The sequence below is a fragment of the Odocoileus virginianus genome, chromosome 23, assembly GCF_023699985.2.
Source record: "Odocoileus virginianus isolate 20LAN1187 ecotype Illinois chromosome 23, Ovbor_1.2, whole genome shotgun sequence".
Lineage (NCBI taxonomy): Eukaryota > Metazoa > Chordata > Mammalia > Artiodactyla > Cervidae > Odocoileus > Odocoileus virginianus.
Window position 1 is genome coordinate 2,538,440 of NC_069696.1, and position 14,825 is coordinate 2,553,264.

The 14,825-nt window shown below is 44.5% G+C and overlaps 1 protein-coding gene across 3 annotated transcripts in view; it reads right to left on the reverse strand.

Moving 5' to 3' along the window:
• The window catches only part of DYRK4 (dual specificity tyrosine phosphorylation regulated kinase 4), a 47,067-nt gene that overhangs the window by 23,583 nt on the left and 8,659 nt on the right, over positions 1-14,825 (reverse strand). The window contains exons 2-5 of one of the 3 annotated variants that reach the window (XM_070453149.1): positions 14,296-14,389; positions 2,956-3,036; positions 1,790-1,906; positions 357-498 (exon numbers count right to left, since the gene is read on the reverse strand). In XM_070453149.1, coding sequence (XP_070309250.1) covers positions 357-498; positions 1,790-1,906; positions 2,956-3,036; positions 14,296-14,389 — 434 coding nt within the window. Of the gene's footprint in view, positions 1-356; positions 499-1,789; positions 1,959-2,955; positions 3,037-11,095; positions 11,126-14,295; positions 14,390-14,825 lie in introns of those variants that run through there. The other 2 variants (XM_070453148.1, XM_020869783.2) reach the window with 2 other exon arrangements.

Consider the following 14,825-nt stretch of genomic DNA (forward strand, 5'->3'; position numbering starts at 1 on the left):
GAGGGACATCACATTCTTTGACCAACTGCTGGAGTCAGAGAAGGAACTTGAGGAGGAAATGAAGACATATGGGAGACCAGGCCTATAGGTGAAGTGCCCACATTACCTCTGCTCTTTGTTCTTAATAAACTCACCCCCTTCTGAAATGCTCTGTGTCTGGAAATTCTTTTCCAACCCTCGCTCGGACTGCCCTGATGTGTTCAGTTGGCAAAAAAATTGCTGTTTTTCCATAACCTCATAGAGGAAAACCCGAACAAACTCTTTGGCCAAGCCAGTACCATCACAGTAAGTGACGAGGCACTGATGGACCTCAAAACCGCGCCCACACCCACCCCGCCGCTGCCCCAAAGCCACACCTGCCGCTGTCAGAGGCACCTTGTGTTTGGGCTTCTTTGGCGGCTTCTCCTCTGCTTTGGTGTCTTGGGTTTTCACGTTCAAAGGGAAGACCGTCTCAGAAGGCTTGAGCTCAGAAGACTTCTGATGGTGAGCTTGATTCTCCTGTTCAGGGAAAGACACTCGCAATCAAGGCCTCTTGGGGCCACTTCTGGGTGTCCTAAACCATGGGTCTGACCAAGAAGAGCCCTAGCCAGCCAGACTCTGCTTTTTCTCTCCAGGGAGAAAAATGGTTATTGCAAGACAGTAGGGGAACTTGCCTGGTGGTCCAGTGGTTAAGAATCTGCCTGCCAACGCAGTGGATGAGGGTTCGATCTCTAGTCTGGGAAGATCCCACATGCCGCAGAGCCTGTGCTCTATAGCCCTGGAGCCACAACTGCTGAAGCCAGTGCAGTCAGAGCCTGTGCCCAGCCACAAAACAAGCCACCACGAGAAGACGGAGCATCACTAGGAAGAGTAGCCCCTGCTGGCCACAACTGAAAAAACCCTGCACAGCATCGAAAATCCAGTGCGACTAAAGAATTCATGAATTATAAAGAAAAGACAGTAGGTTTTCACACTCTCTCTCTCAAAGGGAGGATCCATCTGACTCTCCATATTCTCCGTGAAACTCCTGTACATTACAGTTTGCAGCAGACCACCCCAGGGACATCTTCCTGCAGGAAGGATGGGAATGGTTCTTTCCTACTGACCTGGAAAAGGCCAGTTCCTAACTAGATAGAGTGACCTGCCCAAGGGCACAAACAGTTGAACATCAGTGCACATAACAGCTCTTTAACTCGGCACTTTCTCACGTGATCTCATTTGGTCCTTACACAAAACAATTAGGGGACACGGAAGGAAAACCAACATTTTGTACTGTTTATACATGCTTCTACCATTAATACACTTGACACTTCACTTTTCAGTGAATCCTCATAACAGTCCTACCATGAGTCTGTTTAATACAGAAAGTCAATGACTTACTGTTCAAGTTTACATTCATCATAAACATTACATTCATCGCTTCTCAGCCTTTTGGCTAAGATCAAGCGTAGTATGGGAGTTTCCTAGGTGGCACAGTGGTAAAGAATCTGACTGCAATGCAGGAAACTCAGGAGAGGGGGGTTCGATCCCTGGGTCAGGAAGATCACCTGGAGGAGGGCATGGCAACCCACTCAGCTATTCCTGCCTGAAGAATCCCATGAACAGAGGAGCCTGGCGGAGTACAGTCCACAGCGTCACAAAGGATCGGACACGACTGAGCACATTCATTGTAAAGAAGGTGGACAGGACCGGAAGCCGACTCTTCAGCTCAGGTCTTTTCCCTCCATCCTAGACCTCTCTGAACACGGACTGAAAGCAGAAAGGCCTTTCACCTGCCTGCCCCAGGTCACACCCACTGCTTCCAACTCACCTGATACAGCGAGGGCTGCTTTAGTGGGAGTTTACTGCTGACGTGTGGGAAGCTCACCATGGTCTTCTTCCCCTTGGTGTCCATGAAAGGCAGCGAAGTGAAGCTGGCATTAGTGTTCTGCAGGAGAAGCTGGTGAGTTACAGACACCTTGGGGGACCCAGTGTGCCAAGCACCCTCCCCAGAGCAAGGACGAGCCAAATCCAGGGCAAAATCTGCCTCGGGAGTTCTTGGAGAGAAAATGGAGTGGTCCCGCAGATGGGCTCTGGGTTCAAATCCCTGCTCCTACACCTTCTAGCTGCAGACCTTGGATAGTCATGCTGACCCCTTCTGTAAGCTTCAATTATTTCAGCACTGCCATGGGGATAAAACTGGGACTTACCTCACAAGGCTTTTGTGAGGTAAACCAAACAATCTATGTAGAATATTCCAGACACGTTAGCCATTATTATTATCATGCCAACATCTCACCACCCTGACCAGGGGAAGATCTTCCTGCTGTACAATGCAAACCTTCCTTGGGGCAGTACAAGTGCCCAACTCCTCTAACAAATATATATACTTCTTATGGCCATGCCAGGCAGCATGTGGGATCTTAGTTCCCTGACCAGAGATCAAACCTGGGTCTCCCATATTGAAAGCTCAGAGTCTTAGCCACTGGGCCACCAAGGAAGCCCTCCAGCTCCTGTACACTACTGACTTGACCTGTCCACCTGGGTCCCTGCTCTCCCCCACACTGACGGATTGACTGGGAGAGAGGTGTCTGATGTTGGAGCTTCCCAGGTGGTGCTAGCGGTAAAGAAACTGCCTGCCAACAGAGGAGACATGAGACGCAGATTCAATCCCTGGGTTGGGAAGACCCCCTGGAGGAGGGCATGGTAACCCACTCCAGTCTTCCTGCATGGAGAATCCCACGGACGGAGGACCTGGTGGGCTACAGTCCATGGGGTCGCAAAGAGTCGGACACAACTGAGGTGACTGAGCATGCACGCACAGTCTATCAGTGAAGCAACATTTAAAACTGGGCAGAGATGGGGTGTGGTGATGCGGGTAGAGCATGTTCATCATGTTATGCTGAGTTGATCCAAAAATGCCTGTTATAGACCATCCCCCGCCACCTACCTCCCCTCATCCTCTGCTGGGAAAAGACCTGAAGCATCACTTCCTACCTTATTCAAGAATTGGGTCATCCTGAAGTTCTTGACCTTGGTAGGGGGTTTCTGGATTTGAAGCAAAGGCTTACTCTCAACCTGGACCCAGTGAGAGAGAACTGGAATAACATGTGACTTGGTGTCATCGTCGGTGCCCGATGCTTATTTTGCTTCATTGCAATAAGTGGGATACACACAAAGCCAGCTCTGCTGACCCCCAAGCTAGGAAGAGCTGAGAGAGGCTCAAAGAACAGAATGAATGAAGGAATGAACAAATACCCAAACAAATGATCTTTCTACCAGTGCATATCCTGGATTGACTTGCCCAAGAGTTTTCACACTTAAAAAAATTTCACAGAATCCTTTCTTAAAATAAAACCTTAACCAGTGCCTTGGACTTGGGAGGACATGAAAGCAGAGCTGCTCTTTCTAAAGAGAAGAAAATGTCTATAATCTTACCCAGAACCTCTTTCCCCCTCAGAATGGCTCTGAAGGTACCTTAGCAGAACCTACCAGAATATAGGAGCCCAGTCTAGACACCAATGACCTGATCAGAGTGTACTTCACCTCTAGAAAGAGGTGGGGTGGGAAAGACCAAATAAGCAGAGCTGTGACCCACCAAACGGCAGTAAGCTCACAGTGCAGGTGTGTGACATGACAAATTTTGGTTTTTTAGTTATTAAGTCGTGTCCGACCCTGTGACCCCATGAACTGTAGCCCACTAGGCCCCACTGTGGACTCTGTGGGAGAGGGCAAGGGTGGGGTGATATGGGAGAATGGCATTGAAACATGTAATTATCATATGTGAAACGAATCACCAGTCCAGGTTCGATGCGTGATACAGGATGCTCGGGGCTGGTGCACTGGGATGACCCAGAGGGATGGGATGGGCAGGGAGTTTGGAGGGGGGTTCAGGATGGGGACACATGTACACCCATGGCAGATTCAAGTCAATGTGTGGCAAAACCAATACAATGTTGTAAAGTAAAATAAATAAATAATTTAAATAAAATTAAAAATAGATAAATAAATAAAATCAGAAATATAATTGCTTTATAATTGAAAAAAAAAAAGAATACTGGAGTGGATTGCCATTTCCTTCTCCAGGGGATCTTCCTGACTCAGGGATTCAACCCATGTCTTCTGCATCGGCAAGGAGATTCTTTTACCACTGAGCCACCAGGGAAGCCCAACATAACAGATCACAGTTACCTAACGGTTATGCATTTACTTTAATATTCATTTAAAGAACTATAACTAGCACATTAAACCTGTAATTTGGTTGTTGTTATTATATAGGATGGAACTAAAATTTAAGTGAAAGAGAGTGTGAGGACTATGTAGATATGGGAAAAAGCATGACAGTGGCACCAAAATGACTCAAGTTTAGCAAAGACACATTACAGCTTGAATCTAGGTTCTGCTCTTTAAGCCCACGGGTTCTGTTCCCAGCTCATTCTTAGGGAATAACAATTGTCCAAAACTGAGACACAGCCTGTGCCAGACCCACATCCATAAAACTTGGTATCCGGGCCACAATGAAATAGAAACTGGGAATGCTACTTCAACTTAATATCACCCAGCACAGCTAAGACCTCCATAGACTTGTCATGATGGGGACTACTTTAAAAAAAAAAAAAAAAAAATTGGCCACGCTGCACAGCATGTGGGATCTTAGTTCCTAATCCAGACATTGAACCTCTGCCTGCATTGGAAGTGCAGAGTCTTAACCATGAACCACCAGGGAAGTCCCCAACTTAATTTATTATTATTTTCTTTTTGCCACACTGTGCAGCATTCAGGATCTTGGTTTCCTGACCAAGGATGGAATCCATGCATCTTGCATTGGGAGTTCAGAGTCCAACTCCTGGACCACCAGGGAAGTCCCTAATGGGACTATTTAGAACAGTCCATCTTGATTTCCCAGAAGAGGGATGTGGTCTAAAGGAGAGCGGCTACATAAAGCATGGACCATGGCCTCAGACAAAGCTAATTTAATGCTAACGTGTACCAGATTCAGGATTTGGTTGTCTACTAGATGGACAATGATGCTATCTGAGCAAAAACTGCAGTCGCAAATCTGAGTCCCAACTTCTTACCAAATAACTTTGTGGGGATTAGTCATCAACAATGGTGACAAGTCGGCTTTGAGGATGAGCTGGGGGAGAAGACTGGACAAATTAAAAGAACACTACAAGGGCTTTCCTGGTGGCCCAGTGGTAAAGAATCTGCTTGCCATCGCAGGAGACACACGTTCGATCCCTGATCCAAGAAGATCCCACATGCCTCGGAGCAACTTAGCCCGAGCACCACAACTACTGACCTGTGCTCTAGAGCCTGGGAACTGCAGCAGCTGAAGCCTGAGTGCCCTAGAGCCCATGCTCTGCCACAAGAGGAGCCACTGCAATGAGAAGCCCACCCACCGCAACTAGAGACAAGCCCGTGCAGCAATGAAGACCCAGAACAGACAAAAACAAGGAAATAAAATTATTTTTTAAAGTACATTTCAAAACATAACCAAAACTAAATACCAAACAAAAAGCATGGGCAGTGAGTGACAACAAAGCAGAAAGTGACCACTGTGAATGCAGTCCATCCAGGAAGATGTCCATCCAGGGGGTGGCTCTCGGAAGGGGTGTGGCTTGACCTGAGCCTTCATTGGGAGGGAGTGTATGGAACAAGCTCATTGGGTGAAAAAAACAGTATCTGGGCATGCTCTGAGGGTCTTCACGGCTCACACTGGTTAAGTTGGAGCAGAGGGTGTACTGTGGCCTGTGGAAGGCACTGAATAGCCAAGTTAAGACACTTGATCGTTATCTTAAGGAGACAGAACTAAAGTAATGTGATATCCTGGGTGGAATCCTGCAACAGACCAAGGACGTTAGGTGAAAGAAACAAGGAATTCTGCCCCAAGTATGGAGTTTTGTTAATAATGTATTAATATTGGCTCCCTGTTGTGATTATGTACTATAAGAATATAAGATAGTATGAGGGGAAACTAGACATGGGGTATGGAGTGGCATAGGGGAACTCTGTACTGTCTGCTTAATTTTTTAGAAAATGTAAAACTGCTCTTTAAAAAGACTATTAATAAAACACCCAAAATCTCTGAGGGGAGGGATAATATCAGAAGGACTGTTACTTTAGCACACAATAAAAGCTTGTTACATGTGATCCACAGGACAGAGTCAGGTCAATGTGTGGAATATAGAGGGATGTAGTTTCTGGGACAAAAGAGGAAGGATTTTGTAAAGTCTAGAACTTAGAAGCCAATGAGCACCCCATCACTGGAAGGACAGAGTTCACCTGCTGAGCATCTGTGAGAAATCTGCACTGACTCGGAGGTGGGTGGGGAGGTATAACCTCCAAAGTTCCAATCTGTCTGTAAGATTCATTCAAGTGACCGCTGGGAGTGTGTCCTAAAGGAATCCTTCATCTTTTGGTGGAACCAAGACTCAAAACCACTGCATGGAATAGGGCTTCTCAATCTTTGTCACAGTACACCACACATAAAAAATGATACTTGCAAGACAAGTCAGGTAAACGGAGGAGGCAGGTCACAGATGCCATCCATCCCGGGTTCCAGCTGCTCCAGGCCTGACCATCCTGAGGACCGCTGGCATCTCTGGACACCTGCACCCGCTCAGGTTGCACAAGTGTATGAACTTCCTGCTTGTTTGTCTCTGGCAGTTTCCTCAAGAGGCACCCATTGCCCATGACAACCCTCATTGTACCACAGTATCCCCAGGAGGTGAAAAGAAGAGCGTGTGATCGCCTGCAAACACCAGGGCAAATAGAAACTTTCCTTTAAGACTATAAGCTTAATGCATTATTCTGTGGCCCCTCACTGATCTCTGAGCCAATGTAACAGGAGTCTCTTTAATAGTCCTGAGCTCTGAGTCCAGATTAGGAATCCGCAGTGTAAAAAAGATTTTATTCAAAGGATACATGGCATTGGAGAGGATTCCTGTGTTGTCTGAGACCTGGGCTCTGGCAGGTGGCTGGAGAAAGCCTCTGGGGGGAGGGGGAGGGGGTGGAAGATTAAAAAGATGGGGCCTTGGAAAAGGCCATCAGGCAGTTTTCAGGACCTCCTTTTATGTCATCAAAGCTCTAGGAGACCTGCTCAACAGCCGAAACTCAACTTTGAGACTCCCTTATTTCCCAAATGTTTTATATGAACACGGGCTGCTTTTGTAATTTAAAAATACCACTGTTGGTAAATCAGTGCAGCCAATGTAGAAAACAGTTGGGAGACTTCTAAAAAAGCTAAAAACAAAACTAACATATGATCCAGCAATTCCACTCCTGGGTATATATCCAAAATAACAAAAACACTAATTCAAAAAGATACACACACCCCAGTGTTCATTGCAATGTTACTCACAATAGTCAAGACATGGAAACAACCAAAGTGCCTATCAAGAGATGAATGGATTAAGAAGACGCGGCAAATACAAGCAGTGGAATACTACCCAGCCATTTAAAAAGAATAACATTTTGCCATTTGAGCAACATGAATGGATTTGGGGGGCATTATGCTAGGTGACGGAGAAGGCAATGGCACCCCACTCCGGTACTCTTGCCCGGAAAATCTCATGGACGAGGGAGCCTGGTGGGCTGCAGTCCCTGGGCTTGCAAAGAGTCAGACACGACTGAAGTGGCTTAGCAGCAGCAGTGGCAGCAGCACGCTAGGTGAAGGCAAACAATGTTTGCTGAGTACCCATGTGCTGTGCTGAGTTGCTCAGTCGTGTCTGACTCCTTATGACCCCAGGGACTGTAGCCCACCAGGCTCCTCTGGCCATGAAGTTCTCCAGGCAAGAATACTGGAGTCGGTTGCCATTTCCTACTCCAGGTATTGGCTGCACATATAACTGTTCAAAATACTGCACACTTGCACTCATCTCACACACTAGCAAAGTAATGCTCAAAATTCTCCAAGCCAGACTTCAACAGTGTGTGAACCGTGAACTTCCATACCTTCAAGCTGGATTTAGAAGAAGCAGAGGTACCAGAGATCAAATTGACAACATCTGTTGGATCATCGAAAAAGCAAGAGAGTTCCAAAAAAACATCTACTTCTGCTTTATTGACTATGCCAAACCTTTGACTGTGTGGATCTCAATAAACTGTGGAAAACTCTGAAAGAGATGGGAATACCAGACCACCTTACCTGCCTCCTGAGAAATCTGTATGTAGGTCAAGAAGCAACAGTTAGAACTGGACATGGAACAACAGACTGGTTCCAAATCGGGAAAGGAGTACATCAAGGCTGTATATTGTCACCCTGCTTATTTAACCTATATGCAGAGTACATCATGTGAAATGCCAGGCTGAATGAAGCACAAGCTGGAATCAAGATTGCCAGGAGAAATATCAATAACCTCAGATAAGCAGAAAGCTAAGAAGGACTGAAGAGCCTCTTGATGAAAGTGAAAGAGGAGAGTGAAAATTGCCTTAAAACTCAACATTCAGAAAACTAAGATCATGGCATCTGATCCCATCACTTCATGGCAAATAGATGGGGAAACAATGGAAACAGTAACAGACTTTATTTTGGGGGGCTCCAAAATCACTGCAGATGGTGACTGCAGCCATGAACCTAAAAGACGCTTGCTCCTTGGAAGAAAAACTATGACCAACCTAGACAGCATATTAAAAAGCAGAGATGTTACTTTGCCAACAAAGGTCCATCTAGTCAAAGGTATGGTTTTTCCAGTAGTCATGTATGGATGTGAGGGTTGGACTATAAAGAAAGCTGAGTGCCGAAGAACTGATGCTTTTGAACTGTGGTGTTGGAGAAGACTCTTGAGAGTCCCTTGGACTTCAAGGAGTTCAAACCAGTCCATCCTAAAGGAGGCCAGTCCCAAATATTCACTGAAAGGACTGATGCTGAAGCTGAAGCTCCAATACTTTGACCACCTGATGCGAATAACTGACTCATTGGAAAAGCCCCTGATGCTGGGGAAGATTGAAGGCAGGAGTAGAAGGGGATGGCAGAGGATGAGATGGTTGGATGGCATCACTGACTCAATGGAGATGAATGTGAGGAAGCTCCGGGAGCTGGTGATGGACAGGGAAGCCTGGCGTGCTGCAGCCCATGGGATCACAGAATCAGAAACGACTGAGCGACTGAACTGATGATGAGTGGCAAAGGATTAGTAAATACTTTAAATAGTTTTTATATATTAAATAAATATATGTATATTTTATTTCTATTTTATTCACGTTTTATATGTTATATATAAATATTCTACAAACCAGTAAGAAAAAGACAACACAAAAGAAGAATTTAAGCAAAAGCAGGCACAGCGAGGCACTCCACAGAAGAAGAAACACCAATGGCCAGTAAGCACATGAAGAGAGAGAGGTTCAATCTCATGATAATCACCAAAATGCAAATTAAAAAAGAAGAAAATATTGTCACGTGTTCTAAACTGGCAAACTAAGAAGCCACACTGTTTATCAAGGAATAAAAAGGGTGTGTACCAGCAGAAACGTGTACATCCTGCAGGAGGCCAGGTACACTCGTGCTGATGCTTTAGAAAATACTGGTGTCATCTGGTAACGCAAGGCATTCACATACCCTGGTACCCAGCAAACCCCTCCTAAATGCATGCTCTAGAAACCCCTGGTACCCAGCAAACCCCTCCTAAATGCACGCTCTAGAAACCCCTTGTACCCAGCAAACCCCTCCTAAATGCACACTCTAGAAACCCCTGGTACCCAGTAAACCCCTCCTAAATGCATGCTCTAGAAACCCCTGGTACCCAGCAAACCCCTCCTAAATGCACACTCTAGAAACCCCTTGTACCCAGTAAACCCTTCCTAAATGCACACTCTAGAAACCCCTGGTTTCCAGCAAACCCCTCCTAAATGCACGCTCTAGAAACCCCTTGTACCCAGCAAACCCCTCCTATATGCACGCTCTAGAAACCCCTGCACATATGCACCGGGAGACAAGCAGTGTTTTTAATAGCAAAAACATAAGGAAAAAAACACTCACCCATCAAAACTGATAGGGAGTGCAATACACCCATACCACTGAATATGGCAGTGAAACTGATTCATAAACAGGTTCCCAAGAACAATATTCACATATCTAAAGGGCACTGGTCAATCAGTGTGAAGACCTGATCAATCCAAGTGAAACCAGCCAAATGCTGTCCAGTGTTTGCTAGTACGGAGCTACAAAGCATGCTTTAAGGGAAAACTGAGCAGTATGACTCAAGACATACAAAAGCATGCAAAATTAAACAATACATGGTTCAGAGTTTTAGAAAAGCAATGGAGTGATAAATGTAAAACTCAAAAGAGTGGTCATCATGGAGGGTCCATGAACAGGGTGAAATAAGGTGGGGAGGTACACACAGGGGCCATCTTTCTTAAATTGTGCATTGGAGACATGCAAGAGTGCCTACTATACACTATCCTTTATACCTGACACCTATACTTAGAAAATTTTTTTTTAATCTTTAAAATATTTTTTGATGTGGGCCATTTTTAAGGTCTGTATTGAATCTGTTACCATGTTGTTTCTGTTTTATGTTTTGTTTTGTGTTGTTTTGCTTTTTGAGCCACAAGGCATGGTGGGATCTTGGCTCTCTGACAAGGGGTCATACCTGTGCCCCCCTGTATTGGAAGGTGAAGTTTCAACCACTGGACCGCCAGGGAAATCCCTACATATTCTTTTATATATACTCAACATTTAATAATAAAAAACCATTTTTAAAAAACATGAATGAATTACAGAATAAAATCTGAATTCTGATTTCAGCCTTTATTAGCAGAACTACTTTATTAGGTAACTTGCTTAATCTCTTTAGTTCTCAGTCTCCTCCTCTGTAAAATGGGGGCGCCGACTCTCTCAGTGTCGTTGAGAAGAGCAAATATAGAAACACATATGGGACTGGGGCTGTACTTCTAACATCAACTCATCCCACTTCCAATGTCAAGCAGATGGAGGCTAATTTTCACGGCCTGAAGAAGTATTCAACAGGAGTTATCTACTTGCTCTGACTAATTCTGGTACTCAGAGACATGTCCCCATGCCTGCTTGCCCCACGTCCTTGTCACAGCAGTGGAAAGTAAACTCCAATCTGTCCTTTCTCCCCAGATTGAGAGCATCCTGGGAATGCAGAACTAGAGAACTGGTACTTACTAAGTAGATCTCAGGAGGAAGAGGGGGGTTCTAGGAGAAAATGGGAAACAGCAGGTAAGCACTGTACTTCAGAACCCCAAGTCCACCCAAACACAGATATTATACCGTGTGATGTGCTGATGCTTCACGGAACCATCAATTCTAGATTGGCTGCTTATGGTTATATTCAAAGTTCACCCCATTAAAAAGTCAGTTCACTCCAAAAATTTGAGTTCACTCCGTAAGTAATGGTGAAAGTGAAAGTGGTAGTCAGTCATATCTGACTCTGTGACCCCATGGGCTGTAGCCCACCACGTTCCTATGTCCATGGGGTTTTCTAGGCAAGACTACTGGAGTGGGTTGCCATGCCATCCTCCAGGGGATCTTCCTGACCCAGGGATGGAACTCGCATCTCCTGCGGCCCCTGCATTGAAAGTGGGTACTTAGCCACTGAGCTAGAGGGGCAGCCCAAGGGTAGAAGAGAAGTAACAGAATGGGTACCTGCTCTCCCAAGGCTCCACACATGTGCTGAGATACTCTGTGGCACCCGGTCAATTGTCTGGGAAATTGAAGCTGGCAGAGCTCCCTTGCCCATGCCTCTCCCAGGTAAGTCCCCTGGGACGGCCCCACCTGAGAGCCCAGAGTTCTGAATCTGCTCGGGTCCCAGCAGTGGCTGCGAGGCTGCTTTCTTTGAAAGGAATGGACGGACATGAGTTTGAGTAAACTCCAAGAGTCGGTGATGGACAGGGAGGCCTGGCGTGCTACAGTCCATGGGGTTGCAAAGAGTCGGACACAACTGAGTGACTGAATTGAACTGATTACTACCTAGAGCATCACCCATTTCTCAAAGACAGTTGAAATCAATTTTCAAAAAAAATTATTGGATTATAGTTGATTTATAGTGTGTTAGTTTCAGACGTACAGCCAAGTGATTCAGTTATACATATATTACATATTATATGTAAACTTACATTTATACATATACATATATTCATTCTTTTTCAGATTCTTTTTACATACATTCTTTTTTTTTTCCAGATATTTTTATTAGTTGGAGGCTAATTACTTTACATCATTACAGTAGTTTTTGTCATACATTGAAATGAATTAGCCATGGATTTACATGTATTCCCCATCCCAGTCCCCCCTCCCACCTCCCTCTCCACCCGATCCCTCTGGGTCTTCCCAGTGCACCAGGCCCGAGCACTTGTCTCATGTACCCAACCTGGGCTGGTGGTCTGTTTCACCCTAGATAATATACATGCTTCAATGCTGTTCTCTTGAAACATCCCACCCTCGCCTTCTCCCAGGGTCCACAAGTCTGTTCTATACATTCTTTTCTCATATATGTTATCACAGAATATTGAGTAGAGTTCCCTGTGCTATACAGTAGGTCCTTTTTGGTTATCTATCTTATATACAGCAGTGTCTGTAATTAATCCCAAGCTCCTGATTTATCCCCCCCACTGTCTGAAATCAATTTTAAAAGCCACATTTTAAAAAACTTTCTTGACTGAAATATTATCAAGATCCACATTTAAAAATACTTACATATTAAATTATTATAATGCTACCTTTATAACATAATATTAAATATCATGAAATAAATATAAATTATTATTTATGTAAATATGTAAGTCTTTTCAACACTTGTTTGCATCAGTTGTTAGGCTACCCTTATAAGTTATCAACTTAAACAGTATTTTTAAACGATGCTGTCAATTTGTGATTTAACAAGTGACAACATACGTGAATTTATCTTGAATGTGATTTTTTATTTTATTTTTTGACTGTAACTGCAGCAGAATTTTCTTTCCTTAAAATAAATTTAAATAAATATGTGAAGAAACATCTAACAGAATTGCCATTACTCATCAAAGAGGTATGGGATAGACTTGTTAAGATTATGGGTTTGAATTCTATCCTCCACTCACTTGTTTATGGCCATGACCTAGTTAACTTCACCTGAATCTTAGTTCCCTATCTGTAAAATGGAGACAATAACAGCACTGGCCACTAAGATTTCTGTGGGAGCTATCTGAACACTCAACAAGCTAAATAGTCAAGCAGCTAAAACAAAAACTGTAAGCTGCAAAACTCACGACTATTTTGCTAAAGGAAAATCACCACCAAGATCATTCTGTTTGTACATTTTAAAATGCGAACAGAATGTTACCTTTCTTATCTTGTCATATTTGCTGTAGATTTACTATTTCAAATATGTTATATTAATCTTTGTTTTATCAAAGAAGATGTTTTCGGTATTCATCAATCTTTTGCAAATGTATAAACTGCAAGATGTTTTTTGTTGTACATTATAATAGCAGGGGTAGGGATGGGGAACAATGGATTTTCCATTAGGGTATAATTTTATGAAGCATAATCCCAAGGGGGGAAGGCCAGGGTTAACTCTGGAAAACTTCTTGGAGGAGGCGGCCTAAAAGTAAGAAGGAGGCAGTGGGCCTATGGAGGAGAGTTCTCACTGGACCTTGGGCAGCTGCTGGACTCACTCCTCCCCCGAAGTGATGCAGGCAGGACTCAGGAAGTCACACCAGAACGCTCTGGGATAAAGTCTGCTGCAAATTTTTCAGAACAAAGATCCCAGGCAATGTGACCTTGTGAGTAAGTGATACAATCCATACTGAAGGCATTAGATTAGAAAATACACCTGATTTAGAAGTTGACCTTACAGAGGGTAGTCACAGTTGTCACCGCATCACAGTATTAGTGCCATGGCATTTTGCTAGTTTTCAGGCAGGGTAAAACAAAAAACAGCATGACCATGCTAGGAAAAACAGAAACAGACCTTTTCTGAGAATGTGCTTGGCTATTTGATCGAAACCAGGACACTTCCAGTATTGAGCCCAGATAAACAGGGCAGGGCTGCAGTCCATGGGGTTGCAAAGAATCGGACACGACTTAGTGACTAAACTACGGCAACATACAGAGCAGAATAAAAGGTGCTGCAGAAGTGACATTAACCCAGGCCTCCTCACATGCAGGTCACCTGTTAGATTATGATCTTGACATCCTCAAGTTCAAGAAACCACACCCTGGCCATCCAGCTTGTTTTCCCTCTGGCCCACCCAGACCTGGCTCTGCCCCTTCCCTTCCCCCTGTCACCAGAGATGTGTGGGGCACAACAGTCCCATTGGGTCCTGAGTCCCCAAAACTTCACAACAAAACCTTTCTTCTCCCAAATGAAATGCAAAGGTCCTTACCTTCACAGAGGTGAGATTTTGTTTCTTTGTTGCTTTCAAAATCGGGAAGGATGTCAAACTGCCTTTCCTTGGCTTTTTAGCATCCATTTCAGTCCTGCAGAAGGAGAGAAAAAGATAAACTGGTATTAGAAGTAAAACACAGCAAGTCCCCTACACGCGAACCTTCAAGTTTCGAATTTTCAAAGATGCAAACGTGCGTTTGCAAGTTCAATCACGGAAGTTAGTTCACGTGTCTGGTGTCCATTGTCACACGCATGCATCCTCTAAAGTTGCGTGTGCTTTTGTGTACTTTACTTTACAGGACTATTGCTATGAGACATGAGAGCCTTACTAATGAAGACCTGCTGGAATTGGAGGCCCAGAGAAGGACATAGACAAGAGGAAGATGAACAAACTGAAGAACAGAAGAGATCCACGACGCAGAAGATGACAAGAGGACTTTCTTTATTTCAGGAGGCACTGTTAGCTTTTTGGGGCTTAGGACCTGAATGTAGATAGAACAGGGCACGATGATTGCAGCAGCCGTTCGA